We start from the raw sequence: 27,992 nt of genomic DNA, 5'->3' as shown, positions 1-27,992 counted from the left end.
CGCGTTTTATTCCACTTTTTGTTCAATGGTATGATAATAAAGCATTGTTTTTTGCCTTATTTTTTATTTGTTTTTTTATGGTGTTCACTAAAAGGTTTAACTAGTGGGACAGTTTCATAGGTCTGGTCTTTCTAGACGTGACAATTCCAAATATGTGTACTTTTATTGCTTATATATATTTTCTAATACAAATATTTATTTATGGGTACAATATATTTTTATTTTTCTATTAGTTTTTGATTTTTTTATATATATTTTTACAATTTTTTAAAACTTTTTTACTTTGTCCCACTATAGGACTTTTCATTTCTTCCATGCTTGTATACCATGGGGATGCAGAAGCATCCCTATGCTATGCAAAGTGTCAGAGCTGCTCTGACAAAGTTGCCGATTATGCTCTGAGCATGATCAAGCAACTTTGCTAGCGCTGGTGACCCGCATGTCATTGTGACAACATTGGGTCACCATGGCAATGATCGGGACCCCGCAATGATGTTGCGAGTTCTCCGCTCCAAGGGCAGAGGGATTCCCTCTGCCTGCCCCCAAAATGCTGTGATCAAGTTCGATCACATTACTTAGGGGATTAAAGTACCAGGTGCGGTGTGGGACCAATCCTTGCACTGAGTGTCGGGTTGTAAGGGAGGGACAGGACTGTAGTTGTGACCTGTATTACTGTAGCACCCGTGTCCAGTCCTTCCTCTACATGATACAATGCTCTTCTCCTCGGCATACCTGCATCTCCAGATTCAGCTTCACCCGGGCACTTCCCAGGCCATAACACTCCCTCTTCTAGGCGACCCCCATCAATGGAGACACAGTCCAAGTCAACTTTAACACTTTCTTTACTTAGGATTTCACATGTTACATCCACAGTTGGTACATTATAACATTTGTTTGCTTCCTCATCTTTCCCTTGCTTGTTGTCACTTCTGTGCAGTACACACCTGGACCCGACCATCTTAGACTGCCTCCCAATTCCTTCCTGGCCTGACCTTGCTATAATGACATTTCCTTCAGCCTGTTTCAACCCAGACACGAATTCAACAGTCACTAAGTTTGGTGGCCCCTGGTGAAGCATCCGGCCCTTCTGTACTGATCTCGTCGAAGCTCCAACTCCCTTCATCTCCTTAGTCCAGCCAACTTCTGCCCTAAAAGTGTTAGCCCAGGTGATCAGATGCCACATCTTCCTTTTCCTGTACTTGCCCACTGCTAAGACACGCAGTGGCTGTGGGTAACGTGGGCTATAACAACTTAACTTTACGTGGCTGCCGAGCTGTCCGGACCTATAGCCCATGTAACACTTGGGCACCCTGGCCCTGCCTGAGTAAACTGCTCTTCAGTACTATCCTTAACTCCCAGCAGCCCCTCCTACAATTAACCCTCTATGATCATTCTATAAGGTCCCATTAGTATACCCCCATCTAGTAGCCCACAACATAATTACATCTACCTGGTCAATGGGAAAACTATGTACTAAGAGTGCCCTCCTCTGATGTCCCAAGAAGGATGCACTAACTTTCCCTAACTATACATGTACAAAAGACACATAATATATGCAATACTATAATACAGGAATACAATGCAATATATTACAGTTTTCCATAAAACGGTAATACATTCATGTGGCAATACCATAAGCGATGAGCGGTAATACATAGTTATACATGTAGCAGTGTCGCAGGCAATTATCAAAAAAAAACATTTGTAAACATCAAGAACCAAAAGACAATCAGAGGGAAAGGGAGCATGAAAGACATTATATGTCACCCCCTTACAGGGTGTCAGCTGCCAGAATCAGCTGACTCCCCGCGTTGATCGCGTGCACAGTCTGTGTGGGTGCAAAATCACCAGGATGTATCCTAGATCCTAGATCAATATGGGCCAGGTCACAGGGACGTATAGATACGTTCAAGGTGGGATAGGGGTTAACAAAGCCAAACATGAGGACTGACAAGGGATAGCCTTAATAGTGGACAACCACTTTAAGAAAATACAATTATTGGTTCTCCCCTGTGTGAATACTTTGAAGTTTATTAAGAGTTAATTTCCGTGTAAAGCATTTTCCACATTACATGAAAAATTCTTCTCTCCTGTGACTATCAACATCTGATTTCTGGTTAAAACATTTCCCACATTCTAAACATGAAAATGCCTTCTCCCCTATGTGAGTTCTCTGGTGACTAAGATTTGATTTATTCACAAAACATTTCTCACATTCTCAACATGAAAACGTCTTCTTCCCTGTGTGAATTCTCTGGTGGCCATCCAGATGCGCTTTCCGGTTAAAACATTTCCCACATTCTGAACAAGAAAACGTCTTCTCCCCTGTGTGAGTTCTCTGGTGATAAACAAAACTTGATTTCTGTTTAAAATACTTCCCACACTCTGAACAGAAAAAAGGTTTCTCCCCTGTGTGAGTTCTCCGGTGATTAACAAAACTTGATTTCTGTTTAAAATACTTCCCACACTCTGAACAGAAAAAAGGTTTCTCCCCAGTGTGAGTTCTCTGGTGCTTGACTAAATTTGATTTCTGGTTAAAACATTTCCCACATTCTGAACAGAAAAAAGGCTCCTCCCCTGTGTGAATTCTCTGGTGATTAACAAAACTTGATTTCTGGTTAAAACACTTTCCACATTCTGAACAGGAAAAAGGTTTCTCCCCTGTGTGGGTTCGCACGTGAAGAACAAAATTTGATTTCTGGTTAAAACACTTCCCACATTCTGAACAGGAAAAAGGCTTCTCCCCTGTGTGGGTTCGCTGGTGATTAACAAAATTTGATTTCTCATTAAAACACTTCCCACATTCTGAACAGGAAAAAGGCTTCTCCCCTGTGTGAGTTCTCTGGTGTCTAACAAGATTAGATTTATGGTTAAAATATTTCGCACACTTGGAACAAGAAAATCTTTTCTCCGTTGTGTGAATTTTTTGAAGTTTAATAAACGACTTTTTGAGGGGAAAACTATTTCCATAATTCGAATATGAAAATGACTTATTTACTTTAGGAGCAGACTGTTTTTTAATGCTTATTTTGAGACTTTCGTTTTTGCTAGTAGTCAATAATAAATCAGAAGAAAGGACCTGTTTCAAAGGATCAGATGACAGAATGGCATTCACTTCAGTTGCATCTTGTGGGATTTCGAGATCATCTGATTTAAAAATTGGAGATGTCAGCTGTCCTTCTGATCTCCTGGTACAGTCATCTGCTAAGAAAAAATATTATTTGTGATTAAAAATATCCTTGAATTTTAAATTTTTTAAAATTTCTACTTAAGCTGACTGTAAAAATGGCAAGTCATGTAAAAATATTGACTGATTGACGACAGTTCACATTCTAATAGAAAAACTTGGAGGATGAACCAGTTGAGCGTGGTTCAACTGTCTGATACAGGAAAGATGTGTCATGATCTCAGTGTGGGTTTGACTCGCACACGTGGGGTTAATGTCTGGAACCAGTGCTGATGACTGGCATTTCTGGGGTTAAAGGTTGTGATCCCAGTGCAGGCTTACCTGCACACCTGGGGCTATGATTGTGGACTCTCCCTGGTTCTGGGAGAGGCTTCTTATAGCCTCAGGACGCTCCCATCCCCGTCAGTTATACTTTTGCCCTTGGTATTGTGTGGTGACCCCTGAGTGTGTTGGTGCCGTGTTCTGGTTGCTTGATTCTCTGTGTACCACTCGGTCTGTTCCCTGGATATTGCTTTGGATTCTGCTTGGTACCTTCTATGTCTGTTTGGTTTTGACTTCTGCTTGGCCCTGACTATCCGTTCTGTCTCATCCCTGGTACTTTACTGATATCTCTGTGTATGACCTCCATTTTGCCTGATTCTGAGTATTTCTGTATAGTGTCCTGTCATCTCTGAAAGCATGATGCTAAGCCCCGCCCCCTTGCAGTCACAAGACCGTAGGTCCTGTGACTGCTTGCTAAACTTCAGCATCCACAGGTCCTGTGTATCTGTACTTTCTGGCAGTACCTGACCCCGGGCCCCCCTACAGTGCGGGTGAGACCCTGCTCAGCGGTGGCTGCATGCCGGCGCTGACAGGATCCTGACATTATAACTGACTGCTAAGTTTTTGGTTTTTTTTCTTTCTTTCCCTGCTGAGAAATATGGATCCCATACAGTCTCTTGCTGAGCAAATGAAAAATCTGAGTCAGATGTTTCAGGGTTTATCTCTGGAGCAGCAAGCCCTGGCTCGTTCTCAGCAGCAGGTTTCTGAGACAGTGCGGGGTGCTTTAGCTGCTGGGACTCTGGGGGCTGGGGCGAGTGATGTTGTTTTGGTGTCCCCAGAACCACCTGTTAAACTGCCTGATTTATTTTCTGGGAACAAAAAGGAGTTCAGGGTCTTCATGGAGGGGTACAAACTCTTCTTCAGTTTGAGGCCACGTTCCTCTGGGGAGGAAAGTCAGAAGGTTGGAGTCATTATGTCTCTGTTAAGAGGGTCCCCACAAGCTTGGGCTTTCTCCCTTCCTCCCACTGCCCCTGAGAGAGTGTCTGTGAATGCGTTTTTTGAGGCCCTCGGGCACATATATGATGAGCCGGACCGAGTGCAATTGGCAGAGGACATGGTGACGAGTGTGTCAGGGGAAACACTCGGCTGAGTGGTTTTGTACAGAATTCCGCCGCTGGGCCGCAGAGGTCTCTTGGGACGCCGTCGCATTCCGAGGACTCTTTCGCAGAGGTTTGTCCGAGCGGTTACAGGATGCCTTGGCATTACATCTCCCACCTAACTCACTCGAGGACGCCATGACCCAGGCTGTCCAGATGGACCGCAGGCTGCGGACCAGGGGGGAGATGCAGGCGGAGACTCCATTGTTCCCTAGTGGAAAAGAGACTGTTTCTGTGCCCATGGACGTAGGGGCTCTCTCCCTGAAGGAAAAGGAGAGAACGCCGGAGAGAAAAGCAGTTATGCTTCTACTGTGGTAAAACGGGACATTGGAAAAGGGAGTGTCCTGATTGTCCATCCTCAACCCGGACGACAGGAAACGACTAGGTCTGGGTAGTCAGCGGGGAGACTAGTCAGACCCTCAGGTACCCTTTTCCTCATTTTCTAAGGTGTTGCTTCATGTGGAACTGTTAGTGGACGATTGTTGTTTTCCCTCTACAGCTTTCGTGGACTGCGGATCATCCATCAATCTCATTGACTCCCAATTGGTCACATGCTGTAAGATAGGGACAGATAGAGTTAAGGTTCCGATCAAAGTGGTGGCCATTGACTCCTGCCCCCTCACTAAAGAGGGAATTCTCTTTATGTCTGATTTGTTTTCACTCAAAGTGGGTGCTACCCATGTGGAAAAATTAAGTTGTTTGGTTCTGGACAATCTACCAGCAGGATTGGTGTTGGGCATGCCCTGGTTACAACGCCATAACCCAGTCATTAACTGGAAAACGGGGGAGATTGTTCAGTGGGGGTTTAATGATTCAATGTTATGTGATAAGTCTGCACTATTGGTTGAACCTGTTAAATCTGTATCTGTGTCATCTGTCGAGCTGGAAGGTATTCCAGAGTACCTGAAATAATTTGAAGATGTGTTCTCTGAAAGCGAGGCCGAGACGTTGCCGCCACATAGACCCTTTGACTGCGCTATCGAGTTAGTCCCGGGGGATAAATTGCCTAAAGCCCGTCTGTTTAATTTATTTGGCCCTGAGCGCTTGGCCATGAGATTACATTGCTGAGAGTCTTCGCAAAGGACACATACGTCCCTCAGTCTCACCTGTGGCGGCAGGGTTTTTTTTTTTTTGTAAAGAAAAAAGATGGTGGTTTACGTCCCTGCCTCGATTTTCGTGAGCTCAACAAGATTACTGTACGAAATACGTACCCCCTTCTGTTGATTCCCGATTTGTGTAACCAACTTTCAGGGGCAAAATGGTTCTCCAAACTGGATCTTCGGGGGGCATATAATTTGATAAGGGTCCGGGAGGGGGATGAATGGAAAACCGCGTTCCTCATGACCGAGAGACTGCTTGAAAATTTAGTCATGCCATTTGGTCTTACCAATGCCCCAGCCATATTTCAGAATTTCATCAACGTGGTATTTTCGGATCTCATTGGTCGTTTTGTTGTTATTTACTTAGATGATATTCTGATATACTCTCCCGACAGTCAATCTCATCTGAATCATGTACGAACCGTTCTCCAAAGACTGAGGGAAAATCATCTGTATGCCAAATTGGAGAAATGTGTGTTTTTTGTTCAAGAATTGTCTTTTTTGGGATTGATTGTGTCCTGTGAGGGTTTTCGCATGGACCCCATGAAGGTGCAGGCCATTGCGGATTGGATGCAACCCCGAGACCTTAAGGGTCTTCAGCGCTTCTTGGGGTTCACCAATTATTACCGCAAATTTATTCGGGGGTTTTCACAGGTGGTCAGACCACTCACAGATCTTACTTGTAAAGGTGCGGATGTGAGAAACTGGTCCTCGCTCGCAAAAGAGGCCTTTGCGACCCTGAAAAGAAGCTTTATGTCTGCTCCCATGTTAGTACAGCCAGATCCATCCAAACCATTCATCGTGGAAGTGGACGCCTCTGAAGTGGGGGTGGGAGCGGTGTTGTCCCAAGGGCCTGCCACTCTAACCAACCTCAGGCCATGTGCTTTCTTTTCCAAGAAGTTCTCTGCTGCGGAAAGAAATTACGACTTAGGCAATAGAGAGCTTCTTGCGGTCAAATTGGCGTCTGAAGAATGGAGGCACTTTTTGGAGGGGGCCAGTCATCCGGTTACGGTGATCACGGATCACAAAAATTTGTCATTCATTGAGTCTGCTAAAAGACTAACGCCCATACAGGCCCGTTGGTTTTTCCCGTTTTCAGTTTACGATTACCTTTTGTCCAGGGTCTAAGAATGTCAAGGCTGATGCCTTATCTCGCAGTTTTCAGCCGGTATCGCCCCCTGAGCCACCGTCCTCCATTCTTCACCCTGGGGTTGTGATAGCAGAGGTCTCGTCTGAATTGGAACGGGAGATTCAGGGGGCCCAGTCACGGGCCCCGGCGGCCAAGCCGGAGGGGAAGTTGTTTGTCCCAGAGCAACTTCGCCTGAAACTCTTGCAGGAGTTCCATGAATCCAAGCTGAGTGCTCACCCTGGTATTTCAGCAACGCGTCAGGCGGTGGCTAGGATCTTTTGGTGGCCTACCCTTGGTTCGGACATAAAAAAAATTCATTGCTGGTTGTGGGGTCTGCGTTCGTTCTAAAAGCTCTCATAGCCGGCCGGCAGGGGAGCTAATGCCCTTGGCAGTGCCCGAAAGACCATGGACTCACTTATCTATGGATTTTGTTACCAATCTCCCTCCATCTAAGCGTAATACAGTGGTATGGGTAGTGGTGGACAGGTTTTCTAAGCAGGCTCATTTTGTACCCCTGTCCGCAATACCGTCAGCTGAGACGTTGTCCAGGTTGTTTGTGCATGTGATACGGTTGCATGGGGTACCCCTGAATGTGGTGTCTGATCGTGGTGTGCAGTTTGTGTCTAAATTTTGGCGTGCTTTCTGCAAAAAATTAGGGATGTCTCTGTCCTTTTCATCTGCATACCATCCTGAGAGCAATGGTCAGACGGAACGCACTAACCAGTCCCTGGAACAGATCCTCAGGTGTCTAACCTCTGCTAGACAGAATGACTGGTGCCATGCACTGCCGTTGGCTGAATTTGCCTTCAATAGTCGGGTGAGTCAATCCACGGGTATGACTCCATTTTTGATCAATTATGGGTTCAGTCCTCATTTTGGTGAGTTTTCTCGTCTGGACTCGGGGTGTCCCGGGGCTGAGGGCTCTGTTCAGCGATTACAGAATACGTGGGCAGAAGTTCAGCGGAGTATATCTAGGTCTCAGGGCAGGTATAAGTTTTTCACGGACAGGAAATGAACACCAGGGCCCACGTTTCAGGTTGGAGACAAGGTTTGGCTCTCCACGCGAAACATTAAGTTGAAGGTTTCTTCAGCCAAGATGGGGCCTAAATTCATTGGCCCATACAAGATTGTGGAAAAAATCAATCCAGTGGCGTATAGGCTGTGCCTTCCACCCTCTTTCAAGATCCCTAAAGTCTTCCACAAATCTCTACTGAAACCTTTTGAAGCAGTCCGGAGAGACTCCGAGTCCACTTCTCCTCCTGTTTTGGTCGAGTGGCAGGTGGAGTACGAGGTTGGTCATATCGTAGATTCCAGGTTGGTACGGCGGTCGGTACAGTACCTGGTTCATTGGAAGGGGTATGGACCTGAAGACAGGTCCTGGGTACCGGCCCGGTTGATGCATGCTGATCGCCTGGTGCGGGCTTTCCATGCTAAGTACCAGGGCAAGCATGGGGGTCCAGAGGCCCCCATTGAGAGGGGGGTACTGTCATGATCTCAGTGCGGGTTTGACTCGTACACGTGGGGGTTAATGTCTGGAACCAGTGCTGATGACTGGCATTTTTGGGGTTAAAGGTTGAGATCCCAGTGCAGGCTTACCTGCACACCTGGGGCTATGATTGTGGCCTCTCCCTGGTTCTGGGAGAGGCTTCTTATAGCCTCAGGACGCTCCCATCCCCGTCAGTTATACTTTCGCCCTTGGCATTGTGTGGTGACCCCTGAGTGTGTTGGTGCTGTGTTCTGGTTGCTTGATTCTCTGTGTACGACTCTGTCTGTTCTCTGGATATTGCTACCTTCTATGTCTGTTTGGTTTTGACTTCTGCTTGGCCCTGACTATCCGTTCTGTCTCATCCCTGGTACTTTACTGATATCTCTGTGTATGACCTCCGTTTTGCCTGATTCTGAGTATTTCTATATAGTGTCCTGTCATCTCTGAAAGCAGGACGCTAAGCCCCGCCCCCTTGCAGTCACAAGACCTTAGGTCCTGTGACTGCTTGCTAAACTTCAGCGTCCACAGGTCCTGTGTATCTGTACTTTCCGGCTGTACCTGACCCCGGGCCCCCCTACAGTGCGGGTGAGATCCTGCTCAGTGGTGGCTGCACGCCGGCGCTGACAGGATCCTGACAAGATGTATATCTTTGTACCATCTTAGCCAGTAGATAGAAAAATATTTAGAATTGAGAGTCCTCAGTGGTTGATACCTTTTAATGGCTAACTGAAAAGATGGTAACAAATTGTAAGCTTTCGAGACCCAGGTCTCTTCATCAGGCATAGAATAAAGCAAAATCTGAAGAATCACATATTTATGCACAACACAGCACAGAAAGAAAGAATGCAATAGATAAGACAAGTGACATGAAGCAGAAATTTATCATTATGGGAGAGTGATAAACAGTTGTGGCCATAAATATTGGAACAGTTCATAGATAAGGAATGTGAATGATCCCAACAACCAAAAAGAGGTCAGACTGGACACCTCCACCTCGACGCAACCTTATTTGGATAAATATATAGGCCCCTTCAGACATTTAATAAAATCCACCATCATAGACACCAACAGAAGACAAGCATCCAACATCAGTGCCCAGGAGCGAAAAGCCATACAGTCTCTGAAAACCAACAAAGAAATCATCATTAAACCTGCTGACAAGGGAGGTGCAGTAGTCATGATGAACACATCAGACTATATGAAGGAAGAAAACAGACAACTTATGGACACATGCTACTACAGAAAATTGGCATTGGATCCTACTTTGGACTATTACAAGGAACTAATCAAGTTGGTATCTTGTCTGCCTGACGAATCCATAAGAGCTGATTACTTGATACCAGAGAGTCCAAAAATAGGGACATTCTACATTCTACATTTCGGCTCTTTTTTCCCCTGAGGAAGGAAAGTGCCAACACGCGCGCCGGGGTTGGCAGGAGACAGCGAGGCATCCTATATACTTTCATCTGGTATGTCTACCATCTTTCATTGCCCACTTTAGGTGTGATGTTAACACTTTATATCTTGGATATCCATGTGGTGCACATAAGACTGAGATATTTGTACTATTATACCTACCAATGATGGTTATTTTCATATGTGCCTTATATGGTTTCCTCTCGTTACTATGTTAGGGATATATTAGTGGTTACATATTTACTAATTGGGATGCTTCCTATGTCCTTCTCTGCCTCGTATATGCGGTTTCTTGCACCTGTGCTTTTTAGTCTATCCCAGTGCTGTATTGTCCTTGTCATGTTTATTTTGTAGTAATAAAATTTGGCAGTATTTATATGGTCAGTTTCACTGCGTTTTGTTCAAGGTTTTTCTATTTAGAAGTGCAGTGAGTCCCACACTGTCCTACGACACAAGCTATTATAATGGTTTATAAGATTCACTACTTTGGAATAATTATGTTATATTCCAATAGCTTGAAGTGTTTTCCTTATGTATATATAAACTGACACAAGTCAGATTTGAAAAATGGGGTCTGATTAGGAAGACTAAACTGGCTGCGGGAAATGGTTAAAACAGAGCATTTTGGACACTAACTACTGTTGTCGAAAACTGACGATTGATCATTTCAGTAAATGAAGTATTGTCCTACTGTACAATCTTCATCAGTAATAAATGAGTAACTAGTGGTGAAACCTCTGTGGGGTAATTAGAGTATGGGGCTCAGTGGCTCTTGGCAATTTTAACTATCGTAAGGGCCAGATGTGTTTCAAGAAGAAATACTAGATATTTAAAGAGAACTTTTTATAATAGTGCAGAGCTGAGGTGTCTTAAATTTAGATCTTGGGCATTTGGAAGAGGCAATGGAGACCTTTTTTTTAAAGAATTCCAGGGAGTTACAGATTCACACAAGTGAGGCAGGCAAATCCCACCACAACCAAACTATCATACAAAATGAAGAACTGTAAACCAATCAACAAAGAATAAAAAATATGTTACATCCTCAACAACAATATTAAACCGGAATTGCATTAATTTTTGATGAACCATTGGGGCCATTATGAGTCCTGACCAGAAGAGTGGAGAAAGTAATAGTGCTCCCCATTTCAGTAGAGATTGTGCAGTAATCTGAATTACTTTGGATTGAAAGCATAATAGAATTTATGACGAGGAGTGAATCCATGAAACCAGGGCTCGAGCCATGCCAACACATCTCCTGCAGGCGTGAATAAATGTACTGTATATTACAGGGACATAAATTTGATGACTGCACTGGCACTGCTACTGTGTGTCCGTGTTCTGAAGCTGCATATGCGGACACCCCTGCTTGCCTTCTTGCGTAACGTGTAGAAATGCAGTTTATATATACAGTAGATATGCGCTACATACACAAATGACACTGATATATGAATTACTGAACATCTACGTGTATGGCTGGATAGTGATCTGGGGTACATGTACACTTGATCAAATCAATGATGAAGCCATGCTGTGTCCTGGATATGTACTATATTGGATGATGCAGAGTCCGCAACATTCCAGCCGGCTGCGTTGATCCTGCCCTATGTCTGTGTGATGTCACTATACTGAGGGCTCTCTTCTATTGAAGAAGGGATCCCTGATGAGGGATACCGAAGCCTCATGAACACATTAGATAATATCACTCTTTTTTCCAATAGAAGAGAGCCCGCAGTGTAGTGATATCACGCAGACAAAGGGCGACAGCTTTTTCCTTTTCAAGCAGGTGTTAGGATCAGCGCAGCTGGCTGGAACGCTGCTGACTCTGCATCATCCAACACAGTACGAATCCAAGACACTGTATGGCTTCATTATTGATTTGATCATCTCCTTAAGCGTACATGTGCCCCTGACTACTCTACCCAGCCATTCACATGTAGGGAAGGTGGATGAACGGACAGACATGTCTGCAGTGGGAAGGCAGAGGTGTGGAGTATTGTGGGTGGACTGTTGTGGTGAAAGAGGGGAAACAGCTGGAGATAGGGAAGGAGGGGTGTAGATTTGAAGTTTGACCATTAGAGGGCAGTGGACAGTTGTAGGTTAGGACTTAACATCAGCCATTGGCTAATAAAACCGTTGAGTCATGGGGGGCGGGGTTACCAGAGCAGAAGGTGATAAAAGGCAGATGTAAGGTCCTGGAAGGGTCAGTCAGCGACGGGAGCCCAGGAGACAGGGACTACGCTGAGCAGAAAGGACTAAGGCAAGGCTCCGGAGAGGACTGACAGCTGAGATAGGTCACGGGGGTGGCCCGGACAGGAGAGGCCACAGACAGCGACAGACTGGGGTACCATAACAAGAACGGACTCGGACTGGTGAACCGCTGTGGTGGTAGGCTTAGGGCAGCCACAGTGGAAGAACTGCGAGGGACGTTAAGTAACTAAAGGAAGAGAGTGAAGGTACCCGGGCCTGTGTGTGAAGTCGAGCAGCTGCTGTGCGAAGTTGCGGGGATAGTCGAGCAGCTGCTGTGGGAAGCAGCAGAGATAGTCGAGCAGCTGTTGTGTGTAGCTGCGGGGCCTGTCGAGCAGCTGTTGTGTAGAGCTGTGGAGCGTATTGTACAGCTGCTTTGTGGAGCTGTGGGTCGTGAACGATTACAATCAATAAAGAAGACCTGTTGGCCATAATCCTGTCTCTGTCTCAAGTCTGTCTGCAGCCAGTAATGGACCAACCCCCTGTCGGTTGCCCCCTACCTACATTTGGCGTAGTCGGCAGGATCTTCACCGCAAATACAACATCTTCAGCGGTAAGCCTGCCTTGAAGATTCAAAGGGCCCAAGCTGAACGGGTTGAAGATCTTTTCCTGTGGATAACAAACTGGACTGTGAATTGCTGGATTTCTGCAGGTGGATCTGGAGCGAAAAAGGCCTTGTTAAAAATGGCTGTGGCAATTTGGCGCCAAAAAGAAGTACAAGAGTTTGCAGCCACCTTGGACTACCAGGAACAACTGCTAGAGGAGCTGTTGCTGACCATCCGTGCGGAGTCATCGGGCCTGGAGGCTGGCCCTGCCGGACGGCGGGGTGAAGAACATCGGCTGCTGGAGGAGCTGCGGGATGGACTGTTGGGAGCCGCGGTGCCGTGGAAGGTGAGCATTACTCTGGCTCAGCCGGCGGCACCGCAGGCAGATCCCGCCCCCATGCCCCGTGTACAAGACACCGGCTCCCATTCTTCAGCGACCCCGGCCCCGGACGACTTTGCGGCTCCTGTCAGCGATCCTGAGCCGCCCCACCCAGAAACACCTCGTTCCGTGTCGCCAGCGCAGAACTGACCTGTGGCCGCCCCTGCCACGCTCCATCTTCTTGCGGTGGCCTATCCATCGGGGCCTGCCGCCATTTCGGCCCTGCCCCAGACCGCCGCGGCCTACTCACCGGCATCCGCGGCCGCCACTGCTCCATCCGCGGCCCCTGCTGCGGCCTTCTTACCGGAGCTCGCGGCCGCCTTGATCCCTGCTGCGGCCTGCTCTGTCGCCTACCCGCTGATGCCTTTGGCCACCTCTGTCCCATCCGTGACTCTGGGTATGGCCTGCTCCCCAATGTCTGCGGCCGCCTCTGCCCCGTTCTTGACCCCGACTGCGGCCCGCCCACTGGACTCTGCGGCCTACACCGGACCCTCCGCCTGGGTTGCGGAGATTATTGAACAGAAGGAGGCCAAAGAGCGGGAGGTGTGGGCACTGCTAAATGAGAAGGGAGAAGCAGCCATGACTACCACTCAATCATATGGGCGGCTTGTACATACTAACACCGCAAAAGGCTATGGGTTCATCCGGGACCTCGCCACCAGCCACAAAGACTACCTCAATGTGACCCCCATCAGACATGGACAGGCTCTGTGGGAGGGAGACCCAGTCTCCTATTACAACGAATACTGCCCCTGCGGCTGCTATGCGGTAGCAGTCATCACCTACCCTGAGGGATATGAGCCTCCATAGAAAGAGATAAGGACTCCTAGGTCTCGGACATCAGGGACACTCGAGGCCCAGGACATTGCAAGCATCCTTTGGACTTCACAGCTGTGGATTTCCCTGCTAATTGGCGAAACATCGGCCGCCAGGAGGTGGCCCGGAGTATCCTGCTAAATGGACTGCCGGGACTATCGTGCGCCGTTGCACGACCTGGGGACAGTTTGAAGTCCTAAGTTGGGTAGTAAGTGCTCACTCTTGGTGTAGTGGGGATGCAGAAGGGGAGGGGTGTTCTCTTCGAAGGAAGGGGGAGCACCAATGTTTAAAATGGTTATGTTTTGAAAAAAAAAATGTTTTTGACAATGTTTGCAATGTTGCAAAATGGTGCTGATAGAGACATAGGTATAGTGAGAAAGAAAGAATGAATAGTTTTATACCAAGTGTAGTTTTTTAGCAACTAGGTAACTGAACTGATGAATAGCTTAGATGTTGAAATTTAATTAATGTAGAATGTTGTCAGAAACAAGGTTAACGTTATACCCATCCAAAGTGGTGTATGTTGACACTGTGTATAATATGTATCATTGTTTTGAAATGTTATTTGAAAAATGAAAATGTCCAACAGGTCCCTGTACTGAGAGTAAAAAGGAAAACGCCGACCATGACTAAAATTGATGAGACACAAGAGATGGATGGGATTAGAGCAGACAACAGTCCTTAAGTCAGACCCCGAGTACTAGACATACACCCCTACAAAAGACAGGAGGACGCTGACGATGACCTGGTAGGTTAGGGCCTCGGTCATGGCAGTTCGAATGGAAGAAGGTGACGTAAAGGGAGAAAAGTGGGAGGTATGCATCCGTAGAGTAGTCCGGATGGACCTAACCCAACCTGAAGGAATTGTCATGGTTATGTACATGCTGGCGAGTAAGCCGTAAGCTACTCGGAGCGCGATTGCTCCTGGTTTGGCTCAACCCCCGTGTATCGCGGGCCTGGCTCAGCAACCGGTCTGACAAAAGAAGGTGGAAAAGTTTCAGAACGGAAAGGAGACAAGATTGTCGAGGACGACAATGGATAAAAGAAGGGAGAGTGTAGGGAAGGTGGACGGACGGACAGACCTGTCTGCAGCGGGAAGGCAGAGGTGTGGAGTATTGTGGGTGGACTGTTGTGGTGAAAGAGGGGAAACAGCTGGAGATAGGAAGGAAGGGTGTAGATTTGAAGTTTGACCATTAGAGGGCAGTGGAGAGTTGTAGGTTAGGACTGAACATCAGCCATTGGCTAAGAAAACAGTTGAGTCATGGGGGGTGGGGTTACCAGAGCAGAAGGTGATGGAAGGTTCTGGAAGGGTCAGTCAGTGACGGGAGCCCAGGAGACAGGAACTACGCTGAGCAGAAAGGACTAAAGCAAGGCTCCGGAGAGGACTGACAGCTGAGATAGGTAACGGGGGGTGGCCCGGACAGGAGAGGCCGCAGGCAGAGACAGACTGGGGTACCATAACAAGAGTGGACTCGGACTGGTGAACCGCTGTGGTGGTAGGCTTAGGGCAGCCACAGTGGAAGAACCGCGAGGGACGTTAAGTAACTAAAGGAAGAGAGTGAAGGTACCCGGGCCTGTGTTCGGAGTCGAGCAGCTGCTGTGTGAAGCTGCGGAGATAGTCGAGCAGCTGCTGTGTGAAGCCACTAATCGAGCAGCTGTTGTGTGAAGCTACGGGGCCTGTCGAGCGTATTGCACAGCTGCTGTGTGGAGCTGTGGGTCGCGGAAGATTACGATCAATAAAGAAGACATGTTGGACATAATCCTGTCTCTGTCTCGAGTCTGTCTGCGGCCAGTAACGGACCACCCCCCTGTCGGTTGCCCCCTACCTACACACATAGACGTCTAGTAATTCATATATCTGTGTCTTTTAGTGTATTTAGCACATACCTATGCTATTTCTTAAAGATGTTGTCTAGTACTAGGACAGGCACTTAAACTAAATGTTCGTCCCCTATAAAATAATAAAGCTTATACTCACCTGCCAATCTGGCTCCATTCCAGCGGTGTTGGCACTCGCTGCACAGGGACTGTAATGCGGTGGAATGACAAGTGATGCCCAGCGCCCGATCAGTGCTGGCGACACTGTCCCCACCATCGGACAAACTGAACATGAAGAGGAAATCCGGGATGAGCTGCAGCTCTGTCTTCCTCTTCATTTTCAGTTTGTCCGAAGGAGGAGACAGTGAAGCCAGCGCTGATTGGGTGCTGGGCATCACGTGTCACAACACCGCATCACAGTGAACAACCCCTTTAAATGTAGATTACCGCCATCAACCATGCACAGCTTAGAGATATATCATGGCACAGGTGTAATGTGCTTTATGTAGTTTATCACAATCCTGTTTCAAGTTAGTGGGTTTTAAAAAGAAATTGAAAACTCAGGATAAAGGGAAACTCTGTTGTTATTGTACAGAGATTCACACTTGGACTCACTGCACACTTAATGTTGTCGAAGATAAAAAAAAAAGTTTGGCCAGAAAGACTGGACCTGGTCTTGTAGGAACCATATGAGAACATTCATCAGCACAGAAGGGAGTGAAGGTAGATTCACCCAATAAGATATCGGGGTTCTAGGAAGTCAACAGCATCATTACCCTCCACTTTCTCTTACAGGCACATCATTTTTCTTCAAGTGATTTTCTAATTTGTCAGGACATTCTACAAACGCTGTCATTTGGCTTTGTAGTTTACAGATCTGGGCAGGTAACGGTCAGCGTCTGGTAATACCAGGGGTAGTTGGATCCTCCAGGTTGTAAGTTCTATAAAAAAGGCCTTCAATGCCCAAAGTCAACAGTTTTGGGTGGAGGAGAATGTTGTGGTCCAGAGGCAAAATGGTGATCACACGACTGTGATTTAGATGGACTACACCACCGATAAAGCAGCCACAGCCGGTGACTGAGAAGAATCTGGGACTTCTCTTTATTTAGTGGTTACTACTCACCTGGGTAGTCATATGTAGGAATCTCCTCTTTACACCGCTCATCACCCCTCACATATGTGTCTGTAGTATTAATATGGGTCAGATCTTCATCCTGAAACAAATATTGTAAAAGTCACAGACAGATGGAGAAGTCACATCTATGATCAACTCTAATCCTGCCATCTCCACCGTTCTCATTACACAAGTATAAGACATATAATACTGGTGGATAAAACAAGGCTGAGCACAAGACCTTCACAGCCATCTACACATCATAGTGGAGATCTCATGACACCTTCTCTCCATCTACCTGATTATCCTGATGAAAATTGGGATTTTCTTGTTCACAGTCCTGTGGAAGAAAAGGATGGGGACATCTCTCTGGTGTTGTCCTCTTACTGGATAGATCTGGAGGAAACATATACAGGGACTGAATTCATTCTTTACATACAGATAATTATAGGCCGTGTGTATTTAGTCCTGTCTATTACCTGGTGATGTGAGAGGCTGGGGAACCTCCATCATGACGTTTTTGTACAGATCTTTGTGTCCTTCTAAATACTCCCACTCCTCCATGGAGAAATAGACGGCGACATCCTGACACCTTATAGGAACCTGACACATATAATGATACCGTCATCCCCGATCCCTTCATAGTGTTACTGTATCATGTCCCAGCATTCCCAGGAGTGTCACCTCTACAGTCAGCAGCTCAGTCATCTTGTAAGTGAGTTCTAGGATCTTCTGGTCACTGATGTCCTCATGTATCGGGTGATGAGTTGGAGGCCTCGTGATTGGGCTCAGGGGTCTTCCCCATCCCTCAGACACAGGGTCCTGACAGCGCTCACTAGAGGTTATCTTCACTACTGCGTAATCCTGATTATGGAGAGACACATTAATAAATCTCAATACAGACATTTCCAGAGTCCTCACCTCTCCAGTTCTGTCCATCTGTTATTCCCATAGATAAGAATGATGTAATGTGACGTCATCAGAATCTCTCACCTCTCCAGTAAGCCAGAAGAGGATCTCTAGGGTGAGATGAAAAATCCTCTCCACCATCTTGTCCCTGTCCATATCCTTCTTTGATGGGAAAATCAGGAAAATTCACTGAGAGGATCCGATATTGTAGAGACCTGAATGAGAAGATGAGCCGATGTTTCCAGGATTCTTCTTGTGGGAATTGGCTGCGATATCCCCTGTGCAATATATTTCTAGTAATAATGCGCAAATAATCGGGAATCTCCAGCACCGACCTCCACCCGCAGAGCCTCACTCCACATAGAGAATAATGGAGCCTCCAGCACCAACCTCCACCCGCAGAGCCACACTCCACATAGAGAATAATGGAGCCTCCAGTACCGACCTCCACCCACAGAGCCACACTATACATAGAGAATAATGGAGCCTCCAGCACCGACCTCCACCCGCACTCCACATAGAGAATAATGGAGCCTCCGGCACCTACCTCCACCCGCAGAGCCGCACTCCACATAGAGAATAATTGAGCCTCTGGCACCTACCTCCACCCGCAGAGCCGCACTCCACATATAGAATAATGGGACCTCCGGCACCTACCTCCACCCGCAGAGCCGCACTCCGCATAGAGAATAATGGAGCCTCCAGCACCTACCTCCACCTGCAGAGCCACATTCCACATAGAGAATAATGGAGCCTCCAGCACTGACCTCAACCGCAGAGTCGCACTCCACATAGAGAATAATGGAGCCTCCAGCACCTACCTCCACCTGCAGAGCCACATTCCACATGGAGAATAATGGAGCCTCCGGCACCTACCTCCACCCGCAGAGCCGCACTCAACATAGAGAATAAGGCTGGAGTCACACTAACCTGCACAAAATACGGTCCGTAGTTTACATGCGTAATATGGATGAATGACCCCTAAATAGTGCTCCGTAGGTCATCCGTAAGCAAGGTGCGGTCGCGTATTTTGCGCATGTCAGCATCCGTATGTAATCCGTATGGCATCCGTATGCAATCCGTATGGCGAGATTTTCTCGCAGCCTTGCAAAATGGACATTTAACGGTTTTGAGGCCTACTAACTATTTAAAACATTAGCCTGCACTGTATTTATTGGCTCAGGAACAGGTGGCAGCCTCCATTCTGTCCATTTGTCACCTTTCCTTCACTAGGTGTGTTGCTCTGGTATGTGCAACATGTCAGACAGTCTGACTTTCAACAGAACTGAGCAGGTTCTCTTCAACTGGCTTTTGTCATGGTGCTTTGGCCAACCATACCCAGTGATAGTGGATCCGCGGAGGAGGAGACGCATGTGGGTACATCCACTTTTGAGGCAACGACTCACAAGAGGTCATTTTCACCGCCTCTATTATTCTCTGTGGGAGCATCCTGTCAAATTCTACCAATACTGTCGCATGAGCCTTGCAACATTTTCTACACTCTTGGAGACAGTGCGCCCTTGGATAACCTTTCAGGATACAAGGATGCGCAAAGCTATATCTGCAGAGGAGCGACTTGTACTCACAATACGGTATGTACTACACAACCACATTCTCTATGTTCATGATGTGTTGGGCAAAGTTTGAATTTTTGCCTTCTTGGTGTAATTTTTAGGCCCTCATCTTAGTCCAAATATGTTTCAACTTACAGACACGAATGTTGGGTGGAATATGTATTGAATATCACTTACTCATTGTGCAAAGCAAGATGTGTGTGTTATTTGCTCTGAAATCTTACCAAGTTTGGTATGTATGGACCTGTTTGTTTTGTAAATATGTGCATTCGACAATCATCCTTTACTGTTGTTCTTCAGCTTCCTTGCCACTGGCCTGTCTTATGCTGCCCTCCACCATGAGTTTCGGATTGGAAGATCAACCATATCTGGCATAGTCAGGTCAACATGTATTGAACTATGGACAAGACTATATCAAATCGTCATGCCCGAGGCCAGGATGGAAGACTGGTTGAGGATATCAAGGGACTTTGAGGAAGAATGCCAGTTTCCAAATTGTATTGGGGCCCTTGATGGCAAACATATCCGGGGGCGTAATCCGCCGAACTCTGGCTCCCAATTCTTCTATTATAAACAATACTTTTCTGTTGTATTGTTGGCTCTGGCCGACCCTCAATACAAGTTTATAATTGTTGACATTGGGGCCTATGGAAGGACGGGAGACGCTAGAGTCTTCAATACTTCCATTATGGCTCGGCGGCTACGCACCAACCATTTGGATCTACCACCACCACGCCAGCTACCAGGCTCCACTCAAGAATCTGTCCCTTATGTTCTTGTGGCCGATGAGGCCTTTCAGTTAACGCGCAATGTCATGAGGCCATATCCCCGGCGCAACCTTCACCACAGGCGCAGGATATGTAACTTGCGCCTATCACGTGCTCGGCGACTGGTGGAGTGTTCCTTTGGCATTCTTTGTGCCAAATGGCGGGTACTCCAGTCTGCCATTCAGGTGAGTGAACAAAATGTTAATGAAGTAGTGAAAGCCTGTGTGGTACTTCATAACTTCACCAGGATACATGATTGTTCCTCCTCTGCTGGTGTTGTGCGTAGGCCGGACAATGTGTGTAGGGTGAGACCACCTATCAACCATCAACGTAGACCGATCTCTGGCCTCAATGTGCGTGATCATTTCACTAATTACTTTATGGCACCTCAGGGGGAACCTTCTTGGCAAGAGCATGCTGGATCTATGTTGGCAATGTTGGTTTGCTGTGTGTCAAAATATATATTTCTACCCCTTCTGAATCTCTGACTGTTGCTTTGATTTGGTAAGCGTATTTTGATATGGGTTTGGACAATTAAGACAGAGACGTAAAGTGTAGTTGGCCAATTTTTACTTTTGGCTTTTTTGTGTTTTTTTTTAAGTTTGTAAGGCAAACATATTCTTGCCCTATGAAAAACTTGGGCAATGGCCCAAATTGGGCTTTTGGCATATTTCAACATTGTTGTTCAAACAAAATTACAAACATATCCTACAACATACATAGTGCAATAACAGCATTGCAACTGTACACATTTGGAATCCAAAGTAAAAAAGAGGAGTTATCCATCATCAAAATGAGCTACACAAGATAATACTAACATTTATTATGAATGTTTTCAAATCATATTAATAAGCCACCATGACAGGCAAGGCTACCTTACGCGTTTCTGACACATATTACATGTCTGTAATAAACACAATATTTCACCGCACTATACTGGGAAAGTCAAAGGATCAAATTAGAAGACTGACTTGATAATACATAGAGAGAGCGTGATGGTCTTGAGGCTGTTTGCCTTGATTTTGGAATATAGTTAGCTGCCAAAAAAGTGACTAATTGAATAAGGACAGCACGCCTTTTCTATGCATTATCAAGTGAGTACTCTATTTTGATCCTTTGACTTTGCCAGTATAGCCCCGTTAAATATTGTATTTTTTACAGACATGTAATATGTCTCAGAAACGCATAAGGTAGCCTTGCCTGTTATGGTGTCTTAATCATATGATTTGAAAACCATCATAAGAAATGTTAGTGTTATCTGTTTTAGCTCATGTTGCTGCTGGATAAAACCTCTTTTTGACTTTGCCTTGGGATTTTAACCACCAGTTCAAACACACTGGACATCTCCTCCCATCAGACCAATTAAGAACAGTCATGTACAGTATGGGTTTACTAATTCCATGTTTTAAGCCACTTACAAATTGTGGAATGTTGGGGAAGGAAAAGGCGGAGGAGCAGCCTGTGGTTGCTGCTGACTACTTTGAGCAACATCGCCCTGTGTGGGTGCATACTGTTGCCCATGCTGTTGGTACTGACCTTCCTCCTGTGATTGTTGGGGGTAGTGGCCATAGTAATACTGCTGAGGGGCATCTTGTTGGGGCGGGTAGGCCCGTGTCTCATACCCACCAATATAGCCATATCGTCCCCAACCAGGTTGGGACCAGCCTCCAACACTGGGTGGGACTAAGTGGCCATATTGGTGGGGTTGGCTAGAGCCAGAAATCTGTTGCTGGTGTTGGGAAGGTTGGGTAGGGGGAGGAAGGGGGTGAGGTGTAGGCCCACGTATTAGAGGATGTTCAGACCCTGCTTGAGCAAGCATCTGTGTGGATGGTCTCATGAGCATTAGATTTCGGGGGGAAAGCTGCCACCTCTCCAGATATTCGAAAAGCTCATATGGGGTATTGGGGGGGGGTGCTTGCATCAAGCAGGATCTGAAAACATCCCCTAATACGGAGCCTGACCTCACGGGTAAGGGCGCTGAGATAAAGGGTCAGGCTACGTGAGCAGGCCTCCTCCCCATCATCTGTAGTGACTCGAGATAAATAATTTAGCACCCCTGTGTCCACATTGGTCCTGCTCTCTTGAACAGTGACCTGGCGCCTTCTTCGGCCTCGCCGGGATGTAACAGCAGCCTGTGGGGATCCCCTGATCTTGCCAGTTGGGCTGCTGCTCAAGTTGCCCGGCTCTTCCAGGATGGGTGATGGGGCAGCAGCAGACCGTCCTGGTGGTGTTGTTTGTTGGGCAGCCAATGGGTTCTCCTGTGATGACTCATCTTCTGCCATGCTTCTTGTAGGGGGAGAAGATGGGCCAGCCACCTCATCCCCTACAGGATCAATTATGGGCTCTGTCTCTGAGCCCGTTCCTCGATCCGTAAGGTTGGATTGAGTTCTGTTATGAAATAGAACAGAGGCAAAAATACATCAATATTTTTGGCCCTGTAAAGTATCTGTGTAATGTGGTGTGAGGTATCTACTTACGGCCTCAGATCCAGAATTGGGGCGAGGAAGGAGAGCCGGTCGTAATAGATATATTTTCGTTTTACGTATCCCGCATCCCCACTCCTGGACCACTGCTGGCGTTCCCGGCGGTATTGGTCCCGGATGCTTCACCAGCGTTTCATCACATCTTCCACTGCAATGTGACAGGAAATATTTGATAGGTCACATTTGCTACCAGTAGTCTAGGCATGGGGCCTTCTGGGGTGTGATTTCTACCCATGGTGGCATATCTAATTGGGAAGATACACAGGGTCTCTTTAGCTACACTTAATAATTGGTTTGTCTAGGAGGATGAGGAGCTTGTGGCCTAAACCCAAATTATGCCTGTGTGAATCCACGTGTCACATCCAAATCTAACAGCCTCATGAGGCAAAAAGTTTCATGCACAGGAAGGGGGGTGCTGATTCTATATTCCTTTTTTGTTGTGCGCTAAGGCTACTCATGTTTTGGCTTGTACTTACGAATTTTATGCTGCTCCTCACGTGGTCGATCACCAAAGTCATGGTACATCTGGCAACAGATGCGCCTCCATGACGCCTCCTTTCTTGCCCGGTTTGAATAATTGGCATCGCGTTGGTCCCAGATTTCGGGACGCTCCTGCACCAGGACTATTAACATCTCCACATTTATGTAAGTGGACGCCATGATGCTGCTGTACTCCGTGGAGGCGTACTTCCTGGATGTCTGGAGCGCTTTTTGAGCTCATTTGCATGTCTAGGCTTCCTGATGATGGATTGGCACATTTCCTGTCACCAGCCAAAAGACCTGCGTATTGCTCGCAGGTCACACGTCTGGTCCGTGTGTAATCCGTATTTTTTGCGCACCCATAGACTTGCATTGGCGTACTACGGCCGTAGTACGCTGACAATCGCAGCATGCTGCGATTGGCACGGAGCGTAGAATACGGATGAGAAATATACGGCTGGTGCGAGGGACCCCATAGAAAATCATTTGTCCGTGTGCAATGCATGCTTTTAGCGCCTCTCACTCGGCCATATTCCTCGCCAGTGTGACCCCGGCCTGATGGAGCCTCCAGCACCGACCTCCACCCGCAGAGCCACACTCCACATAGAGAATAATGGAGCCTCCAGCACCGACCTCCACCCGCAGAGCCGCACTCCACATAGAGAATAATGGAGCCTCCAGCACTGACCTCAACCGCAGAGCCGCACTCCACATAGAGAATAATGGAGCCTCCAGCACTGACCTCAACGCAGAGCCGCACTCTACATAGAGAATAATGGAGCCTCCAGCACCTACCTCCACTCCACATAGAGAATAATGGAGCCTCCAGCACTGACCTCAACCGCAGAACCGCACTCCACATAGAGAATAATGGAGCATCCTGCACCTACCTCCACCCGCAGAGCCACATTCCACATGGAGAATATTGGAGCCTCCGGCACCTACCTCCACCCGCAGAGCCGCACTCCACATAGAGAATAATGGAGCCTCCAGCACCGACCTCCACCCGCAGAGCCACACTCCACATAGAGAATAATGGAGCCTCCAGCACCTACCTCCACCCGCAGAGCCGCACTCCACATAGAGAATAACGGAGCCTCCAGCACCGACCTACACCCGCAGAGCCGCACCCCACATAGAGAATAATGGAGCCTCCAGCACTGACCTTAACCGCAGAGCCGCACTCCACATAGAGAATAATGGAGCATCCTGCACCTACCTCCACCCGCAGAGCCACACTCCACATAGAGAATAATGGAGCCTCCAGCACCTACCTCCACCCACAGAGCCACACTCCACATAGAGAATAATGGCGCCTCCGGCACCGACCTCCACCCGCAGAGCCACACTCCACATAGAGAATAATGGAGCCTCCAGCACCGACCTCCACCCGCAGAGCCGCACTCCACATAATAATAATAATTTTTATTTATATAGCGCCAACATATTCCGCAACCCTTTACAGTTTAACAGTTTCAAAACACAAGTCATAAGTAACAACGTTAACAATACAGTAATTAAAGTAAAATAAGAGCTTACAATCTACAATGAGGTGGGGGAGATACAAGGTACAGGGGTGTATTTACAATGATGTATTTACAATGATGGTCCAGCCATCTTGAGAAGGTGGGGGACAGAGATAGTGAATGGGCTACATACTCACACTTGCACATAAAATGACTGATTAGTGAACGTGATAGGCTGCTCTGAATAGATGTGTTTTGAGAGAGCGCCTAAAACTGTGCAAAGTGTGGATAGTCCTAATTTCTTGTGGTAGAGCATTCCAGAGGATTGGCGCAGTGCGGGAAAAGTCTTGGAGTCGGGAGTGGGAGGTGCGGATTAGTGCAGAGGTTAGTCGAAAGTCTTTTGCAGAGCGCAGCGGTGATAGAAATGAGGGAGGAGATGTAGGGGGGTGCTGCACTGTGGAGAGCTTTGTGGGTGAGAACAAGTACTTTGAATTGGACCCTATAATGAATGGGCAGCCAATGTAAGGACTGGCGAAGAGCGGACGCGTCCGAGTACCGATTAGCCAGGTAGATGACCTTGGCTGCTGCATTAAGTATGGACTGGAGAGGGGAAAGTCGAGTAGCGGGGAGGCCAATTAATAGAGCGTTGCAGTAATCCAGGCGGGAGTGGATCAATGCTACAGTGAGCGTTTTTGCTGTTTCCATGGTGAGAAAAGGGTGAATTCTGGAGATGTTCTTTAGGTGTAGGCGGCAAGAGCGGGCAAGACATTGTATATGGGATGTGAAGGAGAGGTTGGTGTCAAACATGGAGTGGAAAAATGCTACAGTGAGCGTTTTTGCTGTTTCCATGGTGAGAAAAGGGTGAATTCTGGAGATGTTCTTTAGGTGTAGGCGGCAAGAGCGGGCAAGACATTGTATATGGGATGTGAAGGAGAGGTTGGTGTCAAACATAACACCCAGACAGCGTGCCTGCTGCCGGGGTGTTATTATGGTGTCACCCACGGAGAGGGAAATGTCAGATTTAGGGAGGTTAGTAGATGGCGGGAGCAGAAGTTCAGTTTTTGAGAGGTTAAGTTTCAGATAGAGAGCGGACATGACGTTGGAGACTGCGGACAGACAGTCACTGGCGTTCTGTAGTAAAGCGGGGGTAAGGTCGGGGGATGACGTATATAGTTGTGTGTTGTGAGTTCATTTTCCCCTTCACCGTCAATGTCTGATGAACTCCCTCTTCTGGTGAAGGAAGGTAGTGAGGCTGATTACCAAACACCTGATCTGGTAGATGATGACTGGGTAACAGGAACTTCTGACTGGATATAAGGCAGCCGACGCCCTTCAGAGTCGCTGGTGATTTCTCTGCTGGATTCTTGGAGACCAGTCTGATTCCTGCTTCCCAAAGATAAGTGTTATGATTGAGTCACCGTAGGAGGCAAAAACAGAAATGCAAGCTAAGTCCAGAAAACCAGAGAGGTTGGCAGCTATCAGATTGCAGACCCCTGAACCTATCAACACAATTAGCAGTAGCCGTGGGGGGTTCCTACGATGCCCTAGACCCCTCGATCACAGCCGGAGGACTAGATAGCCTAAAGACAGAAAGGGAAATCTAAACTGCCCCAGAGCAGACCCCAAAGCAAAAGGCAGCCCCCCACATATAATGACGGTGAAGCAAGAAGAAAAAACACAACACAGACAGAAAGATAGACTGAGCAAAGATGGGGCCCAAGCTAAATAGATAGGAAAGGACAGGAAGGCTGCTGTCTGCAATCCGTGAAAAACCCTAAGAAAATAAGAGCCAACAGACTGACAGTGAAAAAGGCCCTGAAGACTCTAGGCTTCAAAAAGACTATGTCAGTACTCAGGAATATTCTGAAGACAGAGCAACCGGCAAAAGGAGATTCAGCTCACCCCAGCAGGGAATGGCAGAATCCAGAAAAGCAAGGCAAACAAAAACAAAACACAAATGCAAAAATGCGAAGCAGAAAACTTAGCTTTAGAGGAGCAGGAATCAGACTGGTGTCCTAGAAGTCCACAGAGAAATCACCCGCAGGGCAGAAGGGCGTCGGCAGCCTTATATCCAGTCAATGACTCCACTCAGCCAGTCATCATCATTAGGCTCAGGTGCATGATAATCAGGCTTATTACCTTCCTTTACCAGAATAGGGAGTTCACCAGACCTCAGTGACGAAGGGGAAAATGAACTCACAACAGATAAGTTTTTGCTCTGCTATTGAACTTATTAGTTTTGTTTTGTTTACCTTGTTTTTTGGAGTTCAGCCATCCCCGGTCGGGGGTGTGCTGAGTTCCATTTTTGTTTCTGATCAGTTTGTCTCTTTGCTCTGTCTTCAGAATTTACCTGAGTGCTGATATAGTAATTTTGAAGTCCTAGCGACTTCAGGGCCTGTTTTTCCTATCAGACGGTTGGGACATTTTTTGGTAGGGTTTTTTACGGATTGCAGACAGCAGCTTTTCTATCCTGTCCTTTTTAGTTAGCTTGGGCCCCATCGTTTGCTCAACCTATCTTTCTATCTGTGTTAGTGTTTTCATCTTGCTTCACCGTCATTATATGTTGGGGGCTGCCTATTGCTTTGAGGTCTGCTCTGGGGCAGTTTAGATTTCCCCTTTCTTTCTTTAGGCCTATTTAGTTCTCCGGCTGTGATCGAGGGGTCTAGGGCATCGTAGGAACCCCCCACGGCTACTTTTAGTTGCTGTGGATAGGATCAGGGGTCTGCAATCCAATAGCTACCAACCTCTCCGGTTTTCTGGACTTAGCTTGTATTTTTGTTTTTTCCTCCTTCGGTGACTCATTCATAACAGAATCACCAGCCATACCGCAGATCCTAGGGTACTCAATAGCAGGAAAGAAATGTTAAAAAAAAAAAAAAAAAAAAAAAAAAAGAGTTTGTCAGAATTTTTCTTTTTGTGTGTATATTTTTTCCTCTATGTCTCTGAGGCCGTAGGGGGAATTTTTTCTTCTTTCTCAATGGAGATGAAGCAATTGTCTGATTGTGTGGAGCAGCTCACTGCTGAAGTGCAGGGAATTTCCGCCTATCTTGCTCATTCACATGCTGCTGAACCAAAGATCCCTACTCCTGATGTGTTTTTTGGGGATCAGTCTAAATTTTTGAATTTTAAGAATAATTGTAAATAATTTTTTGCCTTGAAGCCTAACTCGTCAGGGAGCTCCGCGCAGCAGGTTAAAATTGTCATCTCTTTGCTGCGTGGCGATCCCCAGGATTGGGCGTTTTCTTTGAAACCTGATGATCCTATTCTAACTAATGTGAACGCATTTTTTCAAGCCTTGGGGTTGTTGTATGATGAACCTAATGCTATTGATCAGGCTGAAAAGGCCCTGTTGGCATTTAGCCAGGGTCGGAATTCTGCAGAGTTGTACTGTCAAAAATTCCGAAAGTGGGCGGTCCTTACTACCTGGAATGATGGTGCCTTGGCAGCTCTCTTTCGGAAGGGTTTGTCAGAAACCGTAAAAGATGCTATGGTGGGATTTCCTGTTCCCTCTGGTCTTGACGATTCTGTCATTAGCCATTCAGGTTGATCGGCGTTTGCGTGAACGCAAAACCGCACGAGAGGTGTTGCCACCTGTTGAACAAATGTCTGAACCTATGCAATGTGATAGAGTTTTGTCTAGGGCGCAACGTCAGGAGTTCAG

At 46.9% G+C, this 27,992-nt stretch overlaps 2 protein-coding genes across 5 annotated transcripts in view; one reads left to right on the top strand and one right to left on the bottom strand.

Moving 5' to 3' along the window:
• Positions 1-27,992, top strand: part of LOC141047222 (uncharacterized) — a 371,014-nt gene that overhangs the window by 160,466 nt on the left and 182,556 nt on the right. The window lies entirely within an intron of this gene.
• LOC141047256 (uncharacterized) lies at positions 825-20,722 on the bottom strand. 2 transcript variants are annotated; one of them, XM_073542258.1, is made up of 6 exons: positions 17,646-20,722; positions 17,337-17,516; positions 17,132-17,255; positions 16,951-17,048; positions 16,662-16,752; positions 825-3,204 (listed from the first exon to the last, which is right to left on the bottom strand). In XM_073542258.1, the coding sequence occupies exons 1-6, from the start codon at positions 17,715-17,717 to the stop codon at positions 2,219-2,221; spliced, it is 1,551 nt and encodes a 516-aa protein (XP_073398359.1). In that variant the 5' UTR covers positions 17,718-20,722; the 3' UTR covers positions 825-2,218. The 2 variants fall into 2 exon arrangements, with proteins under 2 accessions (XP_073398359.1, XP_073398360.1); XM_073542259.1 differs by having other exon boundaries at positions 825-3,201.

This window comes from Dendrobates tinctorius, unplaced genomic scaffold (assembly GCF_039654945.1).
Source record: "Dendrobates tinctorius isolate UK_male_01 unplaced genomic scaffold, ASM3965494v1 ptg000126l, whole genome shotgun sequence".
Lineage (NCBI taxonomy): Eukaryota > Metazoa > Chordata > Amphibia > Anura > Dendrobatidae > Dendrobates > Dendrobates tinctorius.
The sequence above is the reverse complement of the archived record's forward strand: the minus strand, read 5'-3'. Positions and strand labels throughout refer to the sequence as shown.